General features: G+C 38.6%; 1 protein-coding gene across 5 annotated transcripts in view; it reads left to right on the plus strand.

The window, feature by feature from the left end:
* Positions 1-25,484, plus strand: part of DOCK8 (dedicator of cytokinesis 8) — a 216,620-nt gene that overhangs the window by 157,187 nt on the left and 33,949 nt on the right. For all 5 annotated transcript variants that reach the window (XM_079111989.1, XM_079111985.1, XM_079111986.1 and 2 more), the window contains 12 exons: positions 148-297; positions 2,418-2,531; positions 6,080-6,235; positions 7,729-7,868; positions 13,022-13,191; positions 14,450-14,595; positions 16,523-16,705; positions 17,009-17,141; positions 18,104-18,191; positions 22,342-22,438; positions 23,866-24,000; positions 24,893-25,045. In XM_079111989.1, coding sequence (XP_078968115.1) covers positions 148-297; positions 2,418-2,531; positions 6,080-6,235; positions 7,729-7,868; positions 13,022-13,191; positions 14,450-14,595; positions 16,523-16,705; positions 17,009-17,141; positions 18,104-18,191; positions 22,342-22,438; positions 23,866-24,000; positions 24,893-25,045 — 1,665 coding nt within the window. The remainder of the gene's footprint in view (positions 1-147; positions 298-2,417; positions 2,532-6,079; positions 6,236-7,728; positions 7,869-13,021; positions 13,192-14,449; positions 14,596-16,522; positions 16,706-17,008; positions 17,142-18,103; positions 18,192-22,341; positions 22,439-23,865; positions 24,001-24,892; positions 25,046-25,484) is intronic.

A 25,484-nucleotide genomic window follows, 5' to 3' on the forward strand; every position in this document is an offset into this window, starting at 1 on the left:
AGAGCCAGCCTGGGCAGCATCAGCACCAATAAAGTGTTAAAAAGTCCATTGTGCAAAAGCTTTTCTTCAAGTCATTCCACCTTTTGCACATTTTATAAGCAGCAGGTCACCGGTGTTCATGTTGACATTTCCCCCATCCCTCTGTAGGTGAAAAGCATGGCCCAGTATGTACATAACCTGGACAAACGGGACAGTTTTCGGAAGACTCGGTTTTCTGACCGCTTCAAAGATGACATAACTACTATTGTTAATGTGGTCACCTCGGAGATTGCAGCCCTGCTAGTGAAACCTCCGAAGGTAACTGGGTCTCTTAACTTTCTACATTGTTTACCTTGGACATAAGCAGAGAAAAGAGAGGGTCATTTTTAAATGGTAGTTAAAATACGACTGTACACTGTCATCAAATGCAGCGTGTTATGCTGAACTGGACCCTGGGGTGGGGCTGGGGGTTGCTGAAAAGAGAGTACAACATACACAGGCATTTAAATCACTGCCTCAGTGTTGCTGTGGAAGAAAACCCTCTTGCTCTTGGGAAATGCATGCTGAAGTATTAGGGATTAAATGGGTACAGGGCTGGGGATATAGCTTGGTAGGTAGAGTGTTTGCCTCGCAAGCACAAAGCCCTAGGTTCAAATCCCCAGCGCTGCAAATAAATAAATAAATAAATAAATAAATGGGTACAATGTTTGCAACCAACTCTCAAATGGTTCAGGAAAAGAAATTCTATACATGTAGAGAGAATGATGATAATAATGCAAATGTAGTAAGATGTCAAGTATTGATGATTGTGGTTGAAGGATACACAGTTCTTTGTGCTATTCTTGTACCTTTTCTGTAAGTTTGAAATCATTTCAAAATAAAGTTAAAATATGTAAAATGAGCCAGGTTGATGGCACACACATAATCCCAGAAACTTGGGAGACTGGGGCAGAAGGATTACAAGTTCCAGGCCAGCCACAGCAACTTAGTGAGACCCTAAACAACTTTAGCAAGATCCTGCCTCAAAATAAAAAATAAAAAAGGCTGAGGTTGTACCTCAGTGGTAAAGCACCCCTGAATTCAATCTTTAATATGTAATAAAAATTTAAAGGTAACTATAATATGTTAGGGAGCAATATTTATTATTAATGCCTATATCAAATTAAGAATTTGTGTAGTGTCAAGTGCTCAGGAGATTTCATTTGCTTATTTTTCATGGCAGACTTTATTAGAACAACAATGGTATCTCCATATTGGTAGGCATGCAAATAACGCACAGTGGATTGATACATTTTCCGTGTCACACAGCTTGCAGAAAAGTCCAGACTGAAAATTGGATATTCAGACAGTCATATAAACTACTCAAGAGGAATGGCCATGTGGGAAATGAGAGGAAAGCTCAAGGATTTCTCACTGTGGCTCTGGGAACCTCTGTATTAGGTCTCCATCCATCTCAGTGATTGGTCAGGTTGGCCTGAATTTGCAAACTGTAAATCATAAAAAGAGGAAAATAGTTTCAAATTATATTTTCAATAGTGTTAGAGAAAATTGGTTTATCATTCTGAGAATAAAGAACATAAACATGAAAGAGTGAATCCCTGATTACTCCAAAATGCTATAAACTCCTCATTTATTACTAAGAAGTGATTAAAAAATGAAAATTAAGATTAAAAAAAAAAAACCTCATACAAGAATTCACTCTACCAAGTATGACTCTGACCTGTCTTGGGTTGGGAAATGCTGCCTAGCTTGGGGAAAAAAAAAAAAAAATGTTGCTGGGCAAGACGGTGCACACCTAAAATCCCAGCAGCTCAGGAGGCTGAGACAAGAGGATTGCAAGTTCAAAGCCAGCCTTAACCACTTACTGAGCTGTTAAACAACTCAGTGAGACCCTGTCTCTAAATAAAATACAAAAAAGGGCTGGGGATGTGGCTCAGTGGTTAAGTGCCCCTGAGTTCAGTCCCTAGTACCAAAAAAAAAATCAACGACAACAAAAAAGTTAGGTTAAAAACTGATTCTTTTATCCTGATTGGATTTTCTGCAATAACCCTTACAAATTAAGAATGTGTGTCTCATCGAAGACTGTGAATACATTTTTTACTTGAAAGGAAAAAAAAAAAAAAGTCAGATTCCAACCTTGTAAACAGAGAAGTAGCTCAGTTATATACATACAAATCACATGTAGGGAAAGAGTGGCCAGAGGGAAAAGCACCAAAATATTAACAGCACAGAAAGAATCACCTGAGCCAACCCAACAGTCATAGCATCAGATAAGAGCTAAGTTGTATTAGCTACAATTTTTCAGACTTAATCTGGTTTACCTAATGCACCCTGAGGGACGATGGTTAATATAATAGGATTTGCCTCTCTCAATGTTCCCATCCAGGGACCTTGATGTCCAGGACTTACATGAAATTATTTGTATGTTTCTTTTCAAGGAAAACGAACAGGCAGAAAAGATCAACATCAGCCTGGCTTTCTTCTTGTATGACCTTCTCTCACTCATGGACCGAGGCTTTGTGTTTAACCTGATCAAACATTACTGCAACCAGGTGAGTGTTTCTGGGAGCCATTTCAGTCCTTCTCTCCAAAGCGCTGCTCATTATGTTCATGGCCACATTAGAGAGTGTGGACCGTTCCTCGTGTCTGGACCGCGGACATCTCTCCAACTCACTAGTTTACTAAGAGCGTTTACCAACCCAGTCAACAAGTTCCTCTGTGGGAACTGAAATTGGTTAGTGATCTGATTTGATTTCTCCAATTTAACATTTAATAGAAATTACATGACTATGCATTTCTTTTCTTTAATCAGGCCTAGTTCAAAGTATGAGGTCTCTTTGCATCTGTTAAGGTAATTAATTAAATTGCTGTTGTGACATCTTGATGAAATCATATAGATTGAATTTTACTGAGCCTCAAAGCGAATCTTATAATCCAAATACAGTTTGAGTGTTATCCCCCCAAATTTTTTCTCTTTTCAGTGATTTCCATATATTTTATTTTAAAAATTTTGTTGTAATTAGTGATATATGACAGTGGAATGCATTTTGACACATCATACATAAATGGAGTATAACTTCTCATTCTTCTGGTTGTACATGATGTAGAGTTACACAGGTCATGTGATCATATATGCACATAGGGTAATAATGTCTGATTCATTCTACTGTCATTCCTACCCCCATCCCTCATCCCTTTCCCCCCAATTTTTAATGTAATTCTTCCTTCTTTCACTGTCCCCTGTAAAATGCCCTAACAATGGTAATATAAATAAGTTATTGTTGCTTTTCCTCTGCTAACATATTTCTACTCTAGCAACTGCTTCTACCACAACTGCCACCATTATAATCCCCTCTACACCCACCATCTCCACCAACACCACCTCCACCAACGTCACCCTGCCCACCATCACCACCACTGCCACCTGGTGCTTTTTTTAAAATTTTATTTATTTATTTTTATTTTTTACAGGCTGCATTTTGATTCATTGTACACAAAGGGGGCGCATCATTTTGTTTCTATGGTTGTACACGATGTAGAGTTAGACCATTCATGTAATCATACATGTACATAGGGTAATGATGTCTGTCTCATTCCACCATTTTTTTAACCCTCCTCCCTCTCATTTCCTTCTACATAATCTAAAGTTCCTCCATTCTTCTCTCACTCCCCATCCTTCCCCCACCCCCATTATATATCATCATCCACTTATCAGGGAAAACATTTGGCCTTTGGTTTTTTGGGATTGGCTTATTTCACTTAGCATGATATTCTCCGATTCCATCTGGAAAGCAGTGTGGGATCCTTAGAAAACTTGAAATGAACCCACCCTTTGACCCCAGCTATCCCACGCCTCTGTTTATACCCAAAGCACTTAAAATAAGCAGACTACAGTGACTCAGCCACATCAATGTTTATAGCAGCTCAATTTACAATAGCTAGACTGTGAACCAACCTTGATGCCCTTCAACAGATGAACAGATTACAAAAACTGTGGTATATATACACAATGGAATATTATTCAGCCATAAAGAAGAAGAATATTATGGTGCTTTTTTTTTTTTTTATTGGTTCTTTTCAGTTATACATGGAAGTAGAGTCCATGTTGACATAATTATGCAAGTCTGGAATATATCTGGTTCTAATTTAGATCCCAGGACCTCCCTGTCCCTTCCCTCTTTCCCCTCCCTTTCCTCTATTCATCTTTCTGCCTTTACCCATAGTTATTTTTTAATTAATTTCTTATGGATGTACATGTTAGTGAGATTCACTGTGGTATATTCATATATGACATAGGAAAGTTATATCAGATTCATTCCACTTAGCTTTTTTTCTCTCCTGCCTCAACTTCCTGAGAGCCCTAGACTAGGGGTCTAGAGACCTGTGTTCTAATTCCAGTGATGCCATTTGCCACTTCTGTGATTGGGGACCACCAACCTTCACTGAGGCTTTGGCTTCCTCAGTGCAAAAGAGTCAGGCTGGATTGGACTTGTCCATGCTCTGAGACTCTGGTTTGGTGCTCTGTCTGCCCATGACATCCATGGATATTGCCTAGCATCAATGTGGCACACAGGCCTCAAAAGGTCACCAGCCTCAGTCACAGTCGATGGTATACTACTACTGAGCTACATTTCCATTTCCAGTCTTTGTTGTTGTTGTTGTTGTTGTTTTTAAGACAGTCTTACTAAAAGTTGCCCAGGCTGGCCTCAAACTTGTGATCTCAGAAGTCACTACTATTACTGGTGTGTACCACAACACCTGGCCTTAGTCTCTTACTAATATCCATTAATGACCGATAAATCTATTTCCTAAATTATTTTCTCTTACAATGTGCCACTAGATTCACACCCATCCCTCAATAGAGCTACTGATGTGTCCCTGTGAGTCCCCACCTTCAGAGAGAACATTTCAGGAACTGCACCCCACTCCTCTTTTCTGAACAACACTTGTGCTTTCACGTTTTGAGTGACCCTAAGTGAGAAGCATGTGATCAAATTCTAATTAGTTCAATTTGTTGGACGTCCCACTGGTCCAAAGTCAGGCAGGAGTGTTCATGGAAAGGGGATGGATTCCTTACACAGAAGTTTGATTTTTTAAAATATTATAATGGCATTAATTTGTTTTTAAGAAAATATCTGTAGATTGATTCTATAGGCAGAATGCCCCTACAACACCCTGACGTCTCTTAAACTGGTTGAAGATTTTAATTACATAGCTCAGAAATCTGCTCTTAAAGTGAATGAAGACCATCCTTGGCTATTTGCAAGGATGAGGTGCTTCCTGCTCCTCCGCTGGGGCATCTTGGTGTTCATGATGAAATCCTGGGGACTCAAGACCCACCAGCCTCTGTCCCCTGCTTTGTGTATGGGCAGCTGTCTCTGACTGTGGGTGCTTCTACTGTTCAGCTCATCTGTGAGGAGGGAGACATCTTCCAAACTGTCCCCATTGTCTATTTTCAGTACTTATTTCATGATTTACTTTTTATTTAAACAAAGATTTTCTCCAAAAACCCTTATAGCTCTTTCTTTCTCCTCCATTTCCTTCTCTCCCACTTCACAGCAAACTCCTTGACTTTTCTTGTAGTTAGTTAATACTTTCCTAGGCATTTTGATGCCTTCCTCTGAAGGAACTGATTTGATGACTTTCCAATGGAGCTTTTCATCAGAGACTACAAGAGAACACTTGCGACATTAAAGTCATTCAGTCATATTCCATTCATTTCCCATGGCCCTGGGTGAGGTCAACTCCTTTCATTTAGCTTCTCAGACACAGTGGAGTTTTCTGTAAAATTACTTATGTTACACTGAGACATACCTCAAGCTTATGTTCAACGTGAACTTGCCGAATTGACAAAGTGGGGATCTGGGCAGGGATCCTCATTTGGGGTAGCTCATAGGCCAGAATCATTAAGGAGAACAGTCACGAATGAAAACTTACTTATTGGACTGTCCTGGAATGCAGAATTTGCCATCTGTTGCCCTATAAGATCAATTTTTATTAAATTGATTGTCTTAATCCATGGAGAAAAGATATCACTGTGTCTGTCACCCTCAACTCCATGTCCCCTATCATAAACACTTCTTTCCATTTTGCTTTCCAGCTCTCAGCCAAGCTTAATAACCTTCCAACACTCATTTCCATGAGGCTGGAGTTCCTGAGAATCCTCTGTAGCCACGAACACTACCTCAACCTGAACCTCTTCTTTATGAATGCTGATACTGCACCAACATCTCCTTGTCCTTCCATATCGTCCCAGGTAAGCAGCTAACTGAAGGATTTAGTCAAGACGTTTCATTTAATTAACTAAATTGAATCATGTGTTTTCTAAAAATGTTGGTCTTATTAATTAGAAGGAAAATCAAGCTCTTCAGACCAGATCAGTTGATACAGATATGGATGGTATGCTACCCTGAAGATGTCCTATCTTAACTAATAATTTATAAGCTAAGTAATGTTTTCTTCCTAGGCTTAAGGGTTCCTGATAAGGCGAAGTATAGCAAGGAATTCATAAGCCTATGAAAATTAAGAAACTCACAGAAGAATCTCAAATCTTCCTTCGTCTGACTTTAGCCAGTTATTACATTATGCATATACAGGATTCCAAAGTCAAATAAGTTTTGGAAACTGTGTGTCAACCAGGTGTTGTTGTTTTGTTTGTTTGCTTTCTTTTGTTTGGCAGTAGACCATCCAAGAGCTTTTAGCATGTTAGTTAAATTGTTGCTGTCCAAGGAGTAGAAGAGGAGCTGGCAGGAAGTATGTGTAATGCACACAGTGATTCCCAAATGATTTGACGATGAAAAGCTTTGTTCCCTATAGATTTCTCAAGGGAATAATGTCCTCTAGAAAAATCTTAAGGAAATGCTGTTTTATAGTCACATTTTTGTAGGGAATAAATTAATAGCTCCAGGCAGCTGACAAAATTTCTTAATATTAGGTTATTTTTCCGCTGCATATTTCTGCATACTAGCACAAAAGTGAAGGTGTATCGAATTAATTTAAAAACAAAACCTGAGTCCTCCACGCCAGATGGCATGCTGTATCTTAGATACCACCACATTAATGTGAACTGAGATAGATCTGACTGACAAAGAGCAATTTCAAATGTGTCCTCTTTACGTTGCAGGCTAGGTCCCAAGACTACCCTGGGGTCACCTTGCCCTTGGCCCTCTCCCCGGACATTCTTCTTCTGACTGCCCCAGGAAGCAGGCTCACCAAAGCATGAAGGAGTTAGAGACCCTTTAGACGCTCTTTGTGAAGTATAACATGTACTTCTAGGATAAGAACACAGAACAGGCATTGTCTTGGACTGATAAATCTGACATTTTCCTGCCTGACACTTTGGTTTCAGGTCCCCAAAATTCAGAGAGAGTATTTAAGCCATATTCAGAAGTATTGCTGAATGAACAGGCCACAGCCACAGGATTGAATGCAGTTCTCAATTCTCAATACACATTTTATTCTGAGATTTTTAACCCTCAGCTTGGATTTCAGGTGGGAAAGGGATGTTGTTTATTTTTCAACAGACCCAGAGTACTTTGTTTTCATCTTTCCCAATTGGCAATCCTCCATCTGTGGGAACAGGAAAGCCAAGTAACCGGCTTTATCTCTGTTTCCTCACCTGTCATGTGAGACCTATTCACTAGGTAGTGCTCACAAGGCCTGGCCAGAGCAAGCGCCCATACATACTAACCATGGCTATTTTAATTCCAGTTCTTATTACTCATAAAATTGTCATTTGCTTTTCTGTAGAACTCAAGCTCCTGCTCCAGTTTCCAGGACCAAAAGATTGCCAGCATGTTCGATCTAACTCCTGAGTACCGCCAGCAACACTTTCTCACTGGACTCCTCTTTACAGAACTGGCTGCCGCACTGGATGCTGAAGGGGAAGGGTATGTTTCTGACACTTAAAATGGAACATAAAGCAAAAAGAAAAAAAAAAAAAGATACTTCATATTAAAGTTTACAGTTCAACTTTTTGTGCTTAGTGAAAAACTCTTTATCATTCATGAGTTCTAAGAAGAAATAAAAACATCCTTGTTTTGGAAAAAAAAAAAAAATGGCACCCATGGGAATATAGAAAGGCATGGGGAAGGGAGAAGAATCACAAAGTGACTTTTTTAAAAGTCACTTATTTATTCAGTGGAGTTTACTGAGGATCAGTAAGCTCCCTAGGAATGAAGTCATTTGGGGTGAGGGCCTGCGGATTGAACCCAAGGCCTTATTTATGCATGCGAAGGATGTGCTCTACCATTGAGCTACCCACCCAGCCTAAACAAAGCCGTTTTAACAAAGGTATGAACATGTGGAGGCAACAGAGAGATGCCACTTGGCTCAGTGCTGACAAAGGAAGTAACTGCAGAAAAGGCAGTCACCCTGTATCTCCATTAGGCTTCTGTGGTCAGGCCTTGTCAGGCTAAGAGGGTCAGGACTTACAATTTCTTTCACCTTCTATTTGTATCAGCACCCAGGGGGTATACGGCAGTATCTGGCCTTGATGTTGGTCCATGGCTTCAATTCCATTTTGTTTTGACTGTAATTAAATTACTCCCAATTTTTTCATGAGAATTTTCTGCCCTGTAACTACAGCAATAAAAAGTGCCCTGACACAATAAGGTGCTGAGAAGAAAGTTGGAACACAAAGGACCTTACTCTCCTATACAAACATGCCCCACTTCCTAATCCTCCTTTGATACATTGCTTTAAGTGGTTTCTGAAAATAATCTTTTGTATTTACTTTAGCACTAGGTTTTATATTCCATTTTCTGTCTTATTGGAAACAGCCCTGACATCTGTTTTTGATTCCTTGTAAAATTGTTGCTGTGATATTACTAGCAACAGGGTAGAGTATGTTCAGAGGCTATCTTGTAATTATGTTTAATCAGGTAGATACATTCTTCAAACACACAAACCAAGTACCTTTTCCACCCCCCAGAGAGAAACTAATTAACAGTGTCACTCTTTGGCAACACAATAATCCCTGATTGCTGAGTTGTCAGTTACTCTCCTGCAAAGTCATTAGAAATATTGTCACAACTCTACCATGTGGGCTAAAACTTCAGAAAAAATTTTGTTCCTTTTAAAAAACTTCCTATTGATCAGCATTTTCTTTTGCTGCCAAGACAATTAATAGACCTAGCCACCTGTGGAGCAAGAGCCAATGGGACCCATCCCAGTCGTTGGACCCCTGTAAGGAGTCACAGCTTGTTTTCAGTGGGTCTCCTTGGAACCCTCATGCCTGGGTGTATCCACAAGTATCGTGCATCATTAACACTGTGGTGTTTTTCAAGCATCTGGAAATTGCTCAGCATCTTTGTGTTAAGCTAGCAAATTATAGTGAACACAGTCTATTATGTCAGAACACAGTCTACTGCCAGGACTACAGACTAAGATGGTAGTCAGAACAAGAACAGCTTCTAAAAGGCAGGTTATAAGAATCTGGGTCACTTAAAAATTTGGTTAATATTTTCTATCTAAACTTATATTCTGAAATAGCATTATTTTGCTTTAAAGAAAAGAAAATTTTAAATTGAACTTCTAAGGCTAGCTTCCACATACTCTTACTAGATTTTTAAAATTTTATTTACTTTTTATTGAAGTATAATTTATATGCATTAAAGGGTTGCAATCTTAAGTGCAAAGTGCAATTAACTTTCACTTCTGAACACTCCAGAGTAACCACCAGCCAAATGAAGATAGAGGGTGTTTCTAGCACCCCAGGATATTCCCTGTTGCCCCACTCAGCTTTAGGCCCTTGTAGGCAACCACTGTTCTGATCTTTATCACCAGAGATTGGGATTTATTGAACGTCACTTTCTTTTACTGAATGCTGTGCCTGTGGTAGCCTTCAGTGTACAGTTGCATATATCAGGATGTCTTTTCGTTTTAGCATTCTTTTACATTAATATATAACAATTTGTCTACTATACACAGAAGCATCCACTTGGGGCTATTGTGAGAAAGCTGCTATGAACACTCCTGTGTGTGGTTTTTGGTGGACATTAGAGCACATTTCTTTGGGGTATAAATACAATCTACTTTTTTAATTTTAATTTTCGTTTGCTACTTAAATAGGTAAATATGTATACATGGTTTTAATAAAATGTCAAAAGAATAGACATCAAGCTATGAAAAGAAGAACAAATGAAATCTAAAGCAAGCAGATTATAGGAAATAGTAAAGATTATAGCCAAAGTAATGAAATAAAGAAGAAAAAACAATAGAGGAAAAATCAGCATAACTAAAACCTCATTATTTGACAAGATCAACAAAAGTGACAGAACTTTAGATAGGCTAATCAAGAAAAAAGTAAGAAAACTCAGATTACTAAAATTGAGAATGAAAGGACCTGGGGTGATGGCACACACCTGTAATCCAGGTGGCTGACAACCCAGGAGGCTGAGGCAGAAGGATCACACTTTCAAGGTCAGCCTGGGCACCTGAGTAAAGCCCTAACTCAAAATAAAAATTAAAAAGAGTTGGGGATGAGTGGTAGAGCATCCCTGGTTTCAATCCCAGTACAGAAAGAAAGAAGAGAGAGAGAGAGAGAGAGAGAGAGATCACTACTTTAGAGAAATAAAAAGGATTAAAAAAATACTTTTAAGAATTATACACCAACAAATCAGAAAGTCAGATAACCAGTTTAAATGGAACAAAATCCTAAAAAGACAAACTGCTAAAACTGACTCCAAGAAGAAATAGAAAGTCTCATAAATCTATAACAAGTAGAGATTAAGAAAGAAAGAGAGAGAGAAAGAAAGAGAGAGAAAGAGAAAGAGAGAGAAAGAGAAAGAAAGAAAGAAAGAAAGAAAGAAAGAAAGAAAGAAAGAAAGAAAGAAAGAAAGAAAGAAAGAAAGAAAGAAAGAAAGAAAGAAACTTCCTAGAAAAAAAAGCCCAGAACCAGGGAATTCTACTAGAGAATTCTACCAAATATTTAAAGAATTAACCCCAATCCTTTTTTTAGGCTCTTCCAAAGAATAGAAGAGGAGGGAACATTTCCCAACCCATCCCATGAAGCCAGCATTACCCTGCAACTAAAACCAGGCAAAGGCATTACAAGAAAAAAGATTTCATGGGCTGGGGTTGTACGTGGCTCAGTGGTAGAGCGCTTGCTTAGCATGTGTGAGGCTGGGTTCAATTCTTATCACCACATATAAATAAATAAAATAAAGGTCCATCAACAACTACACAAATATTTTTTAAAAAAGATTTCACACTATGGCAAATTAGGATTTATCTAGGAGTTCAAGATAAACAAGTTTAGCATCTGAACACCAATTGATCTAATGTATCACATCAATAGAAGAAAGAACAACACAAACCAATTATTTTGACAGAGGCAGAAAAAGCATTTGATAAAATCTGATGTCCCTTCCTGATAAAAACACTCATCAGACACTTTACAAATAAACAAAAACCTCCTCAGATTGACTAAGGGCCTCCATGGAAAACACATAGCTAACCTGATATTTATAAGTGAAAGACTGCCTGATTTTACCCTAAGATCAGGAACAAGACAGAAATGTCCACCTTTGTCATTTCTAGTCAACATTGTGCTAGAAGTCGTATCCAGGGCAAAAAAGGCAAGAAAGTGTAATAGAAGACATTGATATTAGAAAGGAAGATGTGAAACTCTCTTCGTTCACAGCATAATCATGATTATAGAAAATCCTAAAGAATTCACTAAAAAGCTATTAGAACTAATGAGTTCACTAAGGTTATAGGGTATAAGAGCAATATACAGAAATCAACTGTATTTCTATATACTTACAGTGAACAAGCTGAAAATGAAATTAAGAAAATAATTTCATTTAAAATAGCACCAAAAAGAAGAAAACACTTAGTAATAAATTTAGCTAAAGAAGTACAAGACTTGTACACTGAAAATGACAAAACAGTGATATAGAAAAAAAGATCATAAAAAATAGAGATGTATTACATGTTTGCAGATCAGAAAATTTAAGATTGTTTAGATGGCAATACTCCTCAAGTCCATCTACAAAGTCAGTGTGTTCCTCCTGAAATCTCAGCTGGTTTCTGTGCAGAAATTAATAAGCTGATCCTAAAATTTGTGAGGAGTTTCAAATAACCCAGCATAGCCAAAACAACTTTTAAAAGGAATAAAATTGGAAGACTCACACTTCCTAATATCAAAACTTACTGCAAAGCAAAAGTACTTAATACTATGCAGTTCTGAAATAAAGATAGACATAGAGCAATGAAGTCAAATTGAGTCTTGAAATAAATTCTTACATTTATAGCTAATTAATTTTTTTTTTTTTTTTTTTTGTACTGGGGATTGAACCCAGAGCCACTTTACCCCTGTGCTACATCCCTAGCCTCTCTATTTCTTATTTTAAGATAGGATCTTGCTGAGTTGCTGAGGGTCTCACAAAGTTGCTGGGGCTGGACTTAAACTTGTGATCCTCCCGCCTCAGCATCCTGAGTTACTGGAATTACACCAGGTCCAATCACATCACCATGTCCAATTAATTTTTTTGAAAGGGTGCTTAAAACAGTTAAGCAGGGAGGGGAATAGTGTTTTTAACAAATGTTGCAGAAACAACTAGATATCCACATTCAGAAGAATGAAGTTGAAAGCATATCTCACACTACATACAAAAATTAATATAGTGGTAATAACTTTGATCAAATAGATGAAAGACCTAAGTGTGAGAGCTAAAACTATAACATTTTTAGATAAAATCATAGTAGTAATCTTCATGAACTTGGATTGGTCAATAGTTTCTTAGATTTGTCACCAGAAGTACGCCACCACACTTGACAAGGAACACCATTATTTCAAAAATAAAAAGGAATGAAACTCTCATGCTATAACATGATAACCCTGAAAACATCATGATAAACAACAGAGTCAGGATCAGAGTAGTCTGTCACTGGATTCTGGACATGACTATCCTATTTTGCCTAGTTCTCACATTGTCACCTCATTGCTTGGGAGTGTCTTGATCACTCCTTTTTGTTTAGAGCATGTTGCTCAGTTTCCCTTCACCTTAACCTCTAACTCTCCACGTTGTGCCAACAGAATCAACAAAGTGCAAAGGAAAGCTGTCAGTGCCATCCACAGCCTGCTGAGTTCTCACGACCTGGACCCACGGTGTGTCAAACCCGAAGTGAAGGTCAAAATCGCTGCCCTTTACCTGCCTTTGGTTGGCATCATTTTGGATGCTTTGCCGCAGCTGTACGACTTCACAGGTGAGGACCCTTGTGTTTCCTTCCTTGGACTGATCAGGGGCCCTGCCAAATGCTGGCTCCCCCTGAGAATGAGTCTCTGTTGTTAGCTCTAGTGCTGGTACATGTGTATGAGCAAGGCTTCACAGCTGCAGCCTCCAAATGTTCTTAGCTCAGGCCCCTAGCGGTTAAAAAAAAGAAAAGACACATCATCAAAAGTATGTTTTTTGTTCAGAAAGTACTTGTTCATCCATTCATTCAGATACTCCTTCATCTGCTAGTGTATGATGAACTCCATAACTATGCAGCACAAAGCATGAAATATAATAACAGAATTACTCCCTTTGGAGCTCACTGCTCTAATGCCTTGAAGTGGTTTATACACTTCCATATTACAGTGTGAATTAGAGAACACAGACTGGTCTTTATAATGTTACCAGGTCTTACGTAATTTCCACGTGCTATTTATTTCATTATTTGTTTAAAATCCAGTTGCCTTAAAACACCACAGTGAATTATTATTTCTAAAATTTGAGTCTATTTTCAGAACTTTAGCAAATGGAATGCTATCTACATTTAAATTTTTCTGAAAAGTTGAAGATTCAAATTGCTATGGTGTAGACAGGTTCAATAGGTTTTTAGTGAACCAGTTGATACTAAGTGCTTTAACATACTTTTCCAAGAACTGAAGAAACAATCTCTGTGTATGTGACTGATAGCATTCTTAAAAACAAGCTTTTTAAATGGTTGGTTCCTTTTTGTTTGTGTACATCTACTCCTATGTATAAATATAGATATGTCTCTACTATATTGGTGCAGTAAATTAACATTTACTTCAAACACTTGAAATTTAATGGATTATTGCTAAATTTATGAAAATAACATTCTGTCCCTTTTGGGTCTTTAAGATTTATTACAAGATACTTAATTGCACAATAATAGGTTCTTTTCAATCATTATTTAAAATAAATGAATAAATCTTTAAAATTATATTGCAGGAAGCTATTATGAAAGTTTTGAAAGCTTTAATTTCACAATTTGAAAAATTAATTTCCATTCTAATCTTGTGTTCATCAACATTTTGTCTGTTTTTAACCTGTCTGCTTTTTGCTACGATGGTAACAGATTAATTAATAAAATAATAAATTATTTAAACATCAGGTTTAAAATTAGTGTGCTGATTTTAGTGACTGGGAAGTGTCAGTCACTTACTGGACATTGGGTAGTAGACACAGGGAATGCCATCTTTGGCTTGACATCACCTTTGATATTTTACCTGCAGCTGCAGATGCACGTAGTGGGAAAAACCGCACCAGTGGATCTGATGAAGAACAAGAAGGCACCAGTGCAATTAACCAGAATGTTGCCCTGGCCATAGCAGGGAATCATTTTAATATGAAGACAAGTGGAACAATGCTATCTTCCTTGGTATGTTGCTGCACACTTTTCTGGTTTACTTTTTACTTTTGTCTTCTCCCCTCTTCAGATAAGGGAGCCTGGTTTACAGCAAGTAGTGGTGGTTACTCTTTGCGGAAAGGAATCCCTGTGAGGTTGACCCTAGGAAAATAGACTGGAGAAAGTTCTAGCAACAGTGAGAGATCTACAGCTCAGATTCAGGCAGCTGAAGTGAGCTGAGTTCAAGGTTCAGGAAACTCAGACAGAGGTGAACTTGTGAACTCTGAGATCTTTACAAAGGAGATCAAACCAAACTTCCTTGTATTGGGGTCCTAAGCTATGCTTATCCCATGTTTTTATCAGACATACTATGTCTGCCTCCAAAAATTGATCAAAGTGGCCAGAAGCTTGGAGTATATGCTTCTCAAGCAAAAGACTTAAGGGTTCCTAGGTTCCCAGGTAACCTGTGATATTTGTTTGGCTCAGTCCTTTTACACAAACTCTGTGGGCTTAAGGAGAAACTCCTCCAGGAATAAGTCTTCTGATTCATCTCAGGTGGGATTCATCACTATTTGTTCATGAGTTCTGACTAACACTTGTCAAAACAGCACCATGTCCTCTAGCTTAATTTAATTTTGCATTTACGTGTAAGATATATATCTGTAGAGAATATATCTTCTCATCTGAGAAGGCAGGATTTTGACCCAGCTCTTCTTTGCTAGATGACTTTCTTCTCTTCCTCCAGCACTTAGCAGGGAGGTAAGAAAGAGGGAGAAAGAACGTTTGAGAATTGACATCACTGATCTTACAGTTTGATAAATATTGTGTGTTCTGACCTCCTCCACCTTTCTGAGATCCCGTCTAATCAAAGGTACCTGCGTGAGGCAGCGTCTGCCTTTTATATCATTTGCCTCTAAGGAAGGAACGCAGAAGCCCCAAGTGCACCTGTTAGAACATATTCCCTATGAAGTTATATCTAAGGATTTCATTTCTTCCTGTCAACACATCAAGGGTAATTCAAGTTAAAGTAACTTCATCATCTCTATTATTTCTATCCAAAACTAACATTTCCTTCACATAATTCACAAATACCTCATTGCAGTTTCACCACCTCATTCCACTGGATATTAGCTACGCCACATGAACCAAGGGTGCAGCCACATGTTGTTGTTTGTGTTGACTTGATGAGTAACAGAAAGTGTGCTCAGCACTGGAAAATGAATACTTGTGGCCAGAGTAGAATTGCAAATGGCCTGAGAGCACACACTCCACCCTCTGGCGAACAGATATTACTGTTAAATTCATATTACAGAAGACTCCACTAATGTATGGATTTGATTAATTTATCAAGCAGCTTATGACCCTTATATTATATTTCAGACTATGTAACAAAGAAGCTAAAATCATAAACAGTTTTGGATTTTTTTTGTTTGTTTATTCATTTGTTTTTGTTGTTGTTGTTGTTTTTTGTTTTTGTGGTGCTGGGGATTGAACCCAGGACCTTGTACATGCTAGGCAGGCACTCTACCAGCCAAGTTATATCCCTTGCCTTCAGTTAGATTATTCATGGTACCCAGTCAAGCTAGTTCTCTTCTGTAAGTCCAACCTTCCACTGTCTGGCTCCAAGGAGTAGCACTTAAAGATTTTAACAGCAAGAAACTCCATTTGTATCACTGAAGAGCATGGCCAAGGTACAGGGCTAACCAAAAGACCACACCATTCCCTAAGGCAGAGGATGCTCTATTATTTGGCTGAAACCTGGCTAAAACACTGCCCCAGGTGAGCAGCCCAGCTCCAAAGAACATAGCTTCCCTGCCCAGGGAAAGCAAGCTACCAGAAACATCCCCAGCCAAAGAAAGGGTGGTCCCCCTGTTCTAAGAGATTGGCATCCCATCAGCTTTTGATTTTTCTGTTGCTTGACTTCTTCCCCTGCTTTCAACCCCCAATTGCCTCCTTCCAGCCCTATAAGCAGTATAACATGCTGAACGCCGACACCACCCGCAACCTCATGATTTGCTTCCTCTGGATCATGAAAAATGCTGATCAGAGTCTCATTAGGAAGTGGATTGCTGACCTGCCATCAATGCAACTAAATAGGATTTTAGACCTACTTTTCATCTGTGTCTCCTGTTTTGAGTATAAGGTAAGTGTGGGGTATCTCAATTTTATGCCTGCTCTGTTCAATCCTCTTGTATTCTTCTCCTTTGCAAGGCCAATGGTGGCATTGTTAGTTTTTCATGTTTCTGTATTCAAATCTACAGTCTGTTTTCACTTATATGTATGATCACCCCACAGGGAAAGGATCTCTGCCTTCTGCAGAAGGCCCCATTAACGAGAATGGGGCCTCTTGTAGTACATGTCAAACTGTCTGACATGACTGGAGTATTCTGTTTTGACGATTCTCCCATCAATAAATATCTTACCGAACTGTCTCTATCCTGACCAGGGAAAACAGAGTTCTGACAAAGTCAGTACCCAAGTTCTACAGAAGTCCAGGGATGTCAAGGCCAGACTGGAAGAGGCTTTGCTCCGTGGTGAAGGGGCCAGAGGGGAGATGATGCGCCGCTGCCGGGCTCCAGGTGTGTTGGGGGAGCCCTTCCCTACTTTCTGTCTACAGTTCTGCACCCTTTATGGGAAGGAAGGTCCTCCAGAAATCACTTTCTTGGGACATTTGCAATAATAGCAGAGGCAGCAGATCCTGAATTCTGTGCATGGTGTATATAAAATTAGCCCTGTGCCTCTAAGGGAAGGTTGCTACTCAGATCAAAGAATCCTGAAAATGGCCCCAAATGGCATGTTTTAATGAAAACATGGTGATGGGTAAAGGTCACATCCAAGAATGTGAGTCATGGACAAGGTGAGACATGCCTCCCTCCAGGCAGAGAGGCCTCTTTAGAAGATATTTGACTAATCCTTCTGGAGCATGATCAAGAAACTGGAGCCAGAAGGGCCCAAGATCATCTCACCAAACCATTCAGTGCATTATTAGAATGGAACCAATTCTCCAAATGGCCTCAGAGTGTTCCAGTCCGCCAAGGATCCTTCCACACCAGGAATGACCTCAGAAGTTTGAGCTCATCACTCTAGAATAGAGTGAAATGTCCAGGTGCTCTCAGTCTTAGTCACTGTGCTCACAGTACAACAGAATGACAGCTCATCCTATTCAATGAGACCTAGTAGCTAGGAGCTTGGAGCGAGCTCAGCATTTTCAAGTGGTGACGAGGCACCTTCAATCGACACCTGCTCTCTCCAATAATTCATTGATACCCCCCTGAGTTTCACTGGAACCCCCCTGTTTATGAAAAATATGCTCCCTGACACCCCAGAAAGGCAGGGATTCTAAGCCTCTAGCCTGTGAATCAAAGAGCAAACCAACCCAGACACAGGCACGATGGTTTTGTCTCTTCCCAACATCTTGCACAGACTAATTAACTGGAGAAATGGTGCTGAGTCCTCTCAGCTGAGCTCGTTATGGGATTTCTGGTTATCTTGGATGGTTTCATGCTAATCAAATTCCTATTATGCATTTCTTAACTCCTAGGGAATGACCGATTTCCAGGCCTAAATGAAAATTTGAGATGGAAGAAAGAGCAGACACATTGGCGGCAAGCTAATGAGAAGCTAGATAAGTGAGTCACTCAGCAACTTTGTTCTACCTTTATTTTAAATCCAAGACTATTTTTCCCAGGCTACTTGTATTACTGAAACAACTGCATCATTCCAAGGGTAAGAAAATAAAACATCTATGTCTGTATAAATATTGTCCATCCACAGACCCATGACACTCAAATGTTTAAAGGAGTTGTGATTTCCAGCTATTAAAAATGCATCACATTGCTAAGCATTTAAAGAAAATTAATATTAAGCAACCTCAGATAGCTTAATGAAAGCAGCTGATGGGGAGCAGAGAATTAGAGAACATGAGACAAAGTACCCAAGACCGTGCAGTTTCAAATCCCTATTTCCATTCTGGAAATGAGTTCAAAGATGTATATTCAGGTATATTTCTGTCAATATTACTAGAAATTTTTTTTTAAAAATTAGAAATGCTGTAAACACTAAAGCATAGGAAAGTATGTAACAAAATGTTAGGTTGTCATAAAAATGTTTTTAAATCATTGTAATGACATGGGGAAATGCCTATGAAATAATTAAGTGAACAGAAGCAGGATAGACATTTAGTTTTAGGATATAATTTCAAATCTTTAATTATAGATAAATACATTTTTAATAAACTGGAAAGAAATTTACCAAAATATTAATAGTGGTTTTTTTTGGGTTTTGGGAATATAGGCAATTGTTATTCTTTTTTATACTTTGCTGTATTTCCTTCAGCATTATGATATATATTGCAGTTCAGAAAAAATTATAAAGAAATGAATAAAAATCCTGTTTGGATTGTAATGATATATATATATATATATAGAGAGAGAGAGAGAGAGAGAGAGAGAGAGAGAGAGAGAGAAATAGATATAGATGTCAATAGAGCACAAGGCAGTGAAGCAATTATATGCAACAATTTAGACAAATGAAGGATAAAATTAATATATTTGAATAGATGGTGCGTATCTCCTCTGCCTAATAGCAACAGGTAGCCTAATGAATCCCAGGGTTCACAGAGCACAACATTAAATTGTTGAAGACCCCACACATATTTGACAAGGCTTAAGTGGAACATCCAATGGCATATGATATACACATCATAGGAGAAGATGGGAATACTTGAGTAGCAATCTTGCATTGTAAATAAATGCTAATTCATATCTTTGCTGTCACTATAGAATATTCTGATCCACTTATGGAACTTTTGGGAGTGAAATTTATTTTAGAACATCAAAGAAATTAACATTTTTGTTATAGATGTTACTTGGAAAACCCAGTCACTGGTTTATTAATAATACCAATTTTCTTTGGGTATTTTATTCTTGCTCCATGTTCCCTAAACTGATTTCTAAGATACTTGGTTCTGAGAGTCTATACATTCTAGTTTGGATAATGTACAACAACAACAATGTGCATCCAGTAGGTACAGAATTGCTTAGATGGTTAGGTCATCTACGAGATTTAAAGTGGAGACTAATAAGGCCTGTTTTACCTGGGCCATATAAATAGATGATTTGGGAAACCTCTCCTTTTTGTTTGCAATAATAACACAATACTGAATCCTACCACACAGAGCCTACAGTTTCCTCTAGGTTAGTTCTCAGCCCTGAGCTACCTGGTGGGCTACTCACTACTAGAACTTACGATGCCCACCTGCAGATCTTCAGTGGCTATGGCAGAGAAAAATTAGAACTGCTCACCTTAGCTCGTTGGAAACTTTTTGTAATTAATACAGTGGTCTCTTTCACTGTTTTTGTCTCATTCACCAGATCACTTTTCACTCTGTTTCTTTTAGAGCAGTAATTTTCAACATGGCCTGCACATTAGAATCACCTGGGGGCTTTTAAAGCTCCTAATTCAAAGAACCCAAAGGTACCCCCAGTCACTTAATTCAGAATCTGCAATGGTAGAGCCCAAGAATCAGTATTTGTAAAATTCCCCACATGACTCTATTGTGCAGCTAAGTCTGAGAATATGGTTTTAAAGAAAGAACTTGTCAGCTTTTTAAACCCCGAGTAGTAGTGGTGATGATAGCATTACAAAGTGAAGGCACTTAATCCCACTGAACTGCACAATATAACATGGTTAAAATAGTAAATTTTGTTCTGTATATTTTACTGCAATAAAAAAAATTGGAATAAAATGATTAGGACACTCAGATCTGTGCCATCCATTATAGTAGCCACTAACCACATATGGCTATTGAATGCTTGAAATGTGGCTATTTTGAAATGAGATGTAGAATAAGAGAAAAATACACACTATATTTTATAATTTACTAGGAAGTTTTGTATTGATTACACATTGGCAGTACTTTTGATACCAGTAATTTAACAACAATAAAGAAATCTTTTGAATTTCACTTATTATACACAAATGTTTTCTCTTGGAGGATGACAGGGGAGGGAATGTCAAGCAACTTGGGACCAGAGAGCCTATCCTAATTGTGGAAACAGTTAAATTGCACAGAAATGTTTGTTCTGATCACTCAGTGGTATGTAAGAAACTGCAGTGCCTCCTACTGGGTTAAGGACACTAGAGAACAGTAAAGTAGTAGTTCTGGGCATCTAAGGCATATGAGCTGGCAGCATGATGCCCCACCTCCAAAATAACATCCTGGCCACTGGGGTCACTTTGAAAAAGTCAATTCTTCACACCTTCCTTTCCTGGAAACTAAATTTGGATGATGATACAAAATATAGTAGCCTCCCCACCCCCACTCCACCTTGTCCACAGGGGATACATTCCAAGAACCCCTGTGGTAGCCTAAAACTTTATATGTTATCAAATCCTCTATGCAAGCACAGAGATACTATGACAATGAATCTGATAACCAAGACAGCTAATGGGTAAGTAGAGTTTATGGCATGAATATACCAGACAAAGCAATGATTCACCTGGCAGGATGAAGTGGAACAGCACACTATTCAGATTGGCGTGCAATTTAAACTAATTAATTGTGTACTTCTGGAATTTTCCATTTAATATCTTCAGGCTACAATTGACCATGAATAACTGAACAATGAAAGCAAAACTCTGGATTGGGGTGTCGAGGGGCACTTACTTCATCCCTTTCTAGTCTTAGTTGGATTTTATGAGAATGCACGGACTAGTTCATAAAATACACTGGTTCCTTAAAATGAAACCTAATAGAGGAGAGCACTTGGCAATTTCCCATTCCCTAGTAAGTAATACCAGTTAGATGATGTGCCCCATGAGTCTGCAGTCTTTGCTTTCCATTGAAAAAAAGACAAAATGTCCCATACTTGGCTGACCAACCCCAATTCAGTCTCTTAGCTTCCAGAGATTGAATTTCCCCTGACACTGTTCTAAAGCATCACCCTTTTCTTTTATCAATATTTTTTTAGTTGTAGATGAACACAGTATTTTTATTTATTTATGAGGTGCCAAGGATCGAACCCAGTGCCTCACATGTACAAGGCAAGTGCTCTACCACTGAGCTGCAGCCCCAGCCCCAGCATCACCCTTTTCTAACCTAGCAGCATCACTGTTTGCCAAATTCACATCACACCCAGTCTCTCCAGCAAATTGCAGGAGCTTCCCCCTCCGCGCCACCAGATCCAGACAGAATTCTCAGGCATGAAACACAGGCATGGCCCTGAGGCTTTAGGCAGTAATCTAATGGGCTCCCCTAATTGCTAATAGCAACCAATGATTGCTTCTCTGCCCATCTTGTTATTTTTATAGTTGTCATCATTATTAATAATAGTAGTGATGAGGATGACCTGGAAACTTTACCTCCATAACAATATTTCACCGCATAGTTGTCTCCCTGCATTAATGCATATTCATGAGTATTCAGTGCATCCTAATCTTGCAGCTAAGACATGTTAGTAGTAGATGAGTTTTTAAGGAATACCAGCACAAGGTTTTTTTTAAAGCTTCACATAATGGTTGCTCCCCACCTTTTTTGCAAAAGAAAAAAATTGCCTAAAATCTATGACAATTATATGGTGAAATACAGAAACTTTCTAACCACACAGGAAGTTCAAAAAACACCTGCACACCTTGGTTACTTGAGACCAGCTGCTTTTGTTTACATTTCTAGGTTGACTCTTCTGAAGATTTCTTTAGGCCTTGGTGCAAAGATTGCCATTACAAGAACTTGGCCAACTTTGATTTGTGTGTTAATTTGATCCTCTTTTTGTTTCTTAGAACAAAGGCAGAGTTAGATCAAGAAGCCTTGATTAGTGGCAATCTGGCTACAGAGGCAAATCTAATCATTCTGGACATGCAGGAAAACATTATCCAGGTGAGGAAAACCAACAACTTGACCTAATTTGCTTACTATGAGTATGTTCACTGGAATTTAAGAAGGAAATATTCATTCAAAATTGTGAAAAAAACAAATATGATCCTTTGAAAAAGTGACGCCTTTTAAAAAATGAAGTTGGAAGTTTACTATTTACAATAGCATCCACCTTATAAATTCCAGAGATACCAAACATTCTTCTGGCTTCTTTGACTTTGCTCACTTCGAAAGAGGTGTTTGATGAACTGACTGTGTGGTTAAACTGGCCCAAGAATGTGCCAAATTTATAATGTGAATGGTGAAATTCTAGTTTAATATCTAGACCTGGACTGGTAACTAGTTTTTTCTGATGGGTCTACTCCAGTTGAATAATGGTCACTGTCTGATATAGGAACTATTCTTATGAAAGGACTGGGTAAAAAAAAAACAAAAAAACAAACAAACAAAAAAACACATAGTGCTAAGTATGATAAATGATATTTATTTTGGATTTGAATTACTGAGGAAAAGTTATTTATCCCAGGAATTTACCATTTATAGAAAAGTACAATCAGCCCTCTGTATCTGCCAGTTTTGCATACATGAAAACTACCAACCATGGACTCAAAATACTAAGGAAAAAAATTGCATCTATATTGAACATGAACAGATTCTTTTTTCTTATCATTTTTCCCTAAACCATACAGTTTTACAAGGATTTATGTAGCATTTACATTGGTTTAAGTATTTAAATTAATCTAGGGATGATTTAAAGTATTATGGAATGATATGTGTGAGTTATATGCAAATACTACACCATTTTATATAAGGGACTTGAGCGTCCACAAATGACTCAAGTATCTTTAATGACTTTAATATCTTTGATAACTTAAATGCTTGGCTTCACATTGATGGTATCTTTATACGACTCAACTTTGAATGCTCTGTACCTAACACCAGGCCTCAAATATATTTGCAATTTTCCAAGAAAGGTGAAACTTATTTATTGTTATCCTTGGTATGTTTAGTCCTGCTGTAGCTGATAAATAAACTTCTATGTAGAAACATCACTGACACCAAGCAACCTCTGTTGTACTAGAAAACCCACAATGTGTTTTGAAGCCCACAAGGCAAGCCAGGCCTTTGTACACAAAGAAAGAACATTCCAAAGCTTTGGCCTAGGATGGAGGGAGGTGTGCTTCATTTAGGAAGCCAGAATTGTCCTTCCTAAAATCCCAAATCAATTAGGAGTTTGGAAATCAGTCTTCGGTTCTCATGGTTAGTGAATGACAAAGGGTGGCTCACCAAACCCTGAAGACCTTCAACTGAGAGCAATGGAACATCAGATCCCCAAGATAATGTTTAGCAGCCTCTCCCTTCTCCCTGTCTTTGGCCCTCGGTTCACTGGCACATTAGGGATTCAGTAATGCTCTTCTTCCATCCCCCAGGCAAGCTCAGCTCTGGACTGTAAAGACAGCCTGCTGGGAGGCGTTCTGAGGGTCCTGGTAAATTCCCTAAGCTGCGATCAAAGTACCACCTACTTGACTCACTGCTTTGCAACGCTTCGAGCCCTCATTGCCAAGGTAAACACGAGACACTTGTTTTCTTTCTCTTAATTAAGGGTAAGTAAGATTCTCATCTAGCTTCACTTCTGTCTTTAGGTGAACCAAAACCCATGGAGTATGTTAAATGGCATGGCAGCAAAGGTCTTAATTCTTCTTAGGAAGAAAGCAGATATACTTCCTGTGGAGGAAGTCACCATGAGGGGACAGTGTCTCTAGTACTTGAAATGTGGGACTAACTAAAGAATATGCAATGGCCACTCACTGAAAGTCTATAACACAAGAGCAAAAATCATTTGAGCAAATTTGTAATTTTACCCTTTTCCTTTAATGATAATGAGATTAAATTCTATATATGACTCCCATTAAGTCTTATAAAATGTCATATCCTAAAATGCCAGAAGGTTTAAATTAATTTTCTGAGAGCCTGAGAATGTATATTATCTTTGGTTAGTATAGTCTGTGCAGATTAAATTTTCTCCTTTGTGGGAAATCTCAGTGTGTGCCTTCTCCCATGGGGTCTTTTAAATTTAGAAAGAGGAATTCTTCTGCTATCCTCTACTAGAATCATTTTCTCTTTCTTAGTCACCAGTAATTTCCAGGGAATCCAGGAAATTCACGATTCATTTCTTCAAAGCTAGGATTTCACCAGTGAATTCAACCTAGTTAACAATGAAGTTAATAACATAGCCCTGACCTTAGCTTTGCGGTTCATAATTAAATCTTAAGTCAACTTCATTGCTTAAACCCTTCTTCTGACTCACATAGGTCATTATCTTTATGGAGCAATGCATTAACTCTTCTGGGCTTTTTGTTTGTCCAAACAGACATTTGCATATTTCAACAGGCATCCAGTCCAAAAAACTTATCAAAGTGCCAAGTGAGGCCTGATCGTGCCTTGTGTCTCTCCTAGTTCGGAGACTTGCTGTTCGAGGAAGAAGTGGAACAGTGTGCAGACCTGTGTCAGCGCGTGTTGCACCACTGCAGCAGCAGCATGGACGTCACACGGAGCCAGGCCTGTGCCACCCTCTACCTCCTCATGAGGTTCAGCTTTGGAGCTACCAGTGTAAGAACTCAGACCAGCCTGGTGACCCAGAAGCAGTAGAGAAAGTCAATGCAAAACATAGGTAGAGAGAAAAGCCTAAGGGAATGTATGCAGTTTACCAAGTCCTTCAGAAAGAAACAATTGAGTACCTGGGTGAATAGCAGCTTTCACCTGAATTTGCATTTAAAAGCAACTATCCGGACTGGTGAATGCAGCAGTTCCCATCAGTCTGTCTCCGTAAGACACAGAAGAGTATACATGGATAAAAATGTTACCTGTGGAAATGAATGCAACAGACAGTGTTAGAATTCAGAAGAATGTATCCTATTTCTAAATTCTGAATTACTACCAATTCTAGCTAGTACCAGAAAGGGCTGTGGAAGAGAATTTTAAATGACCAGCAACATCTGGAACTGGGTTGTGTTTTTGTTGTTATTTTTGTGGTACTGGGAATGAAACC

This window comes from Sciurus vulgaris (genome assembly GCF_902686455.1).
Source record: "Sciurus vulgaris genome assembly, chromosome: 15".
In the NCBI taxonomy this organism is placed as follows: Eukaryota; Metazoa; Chordata; class Mammalia; order Rodentia; family Sciuridae; genus Sciurus; species Sciurus vulgaris.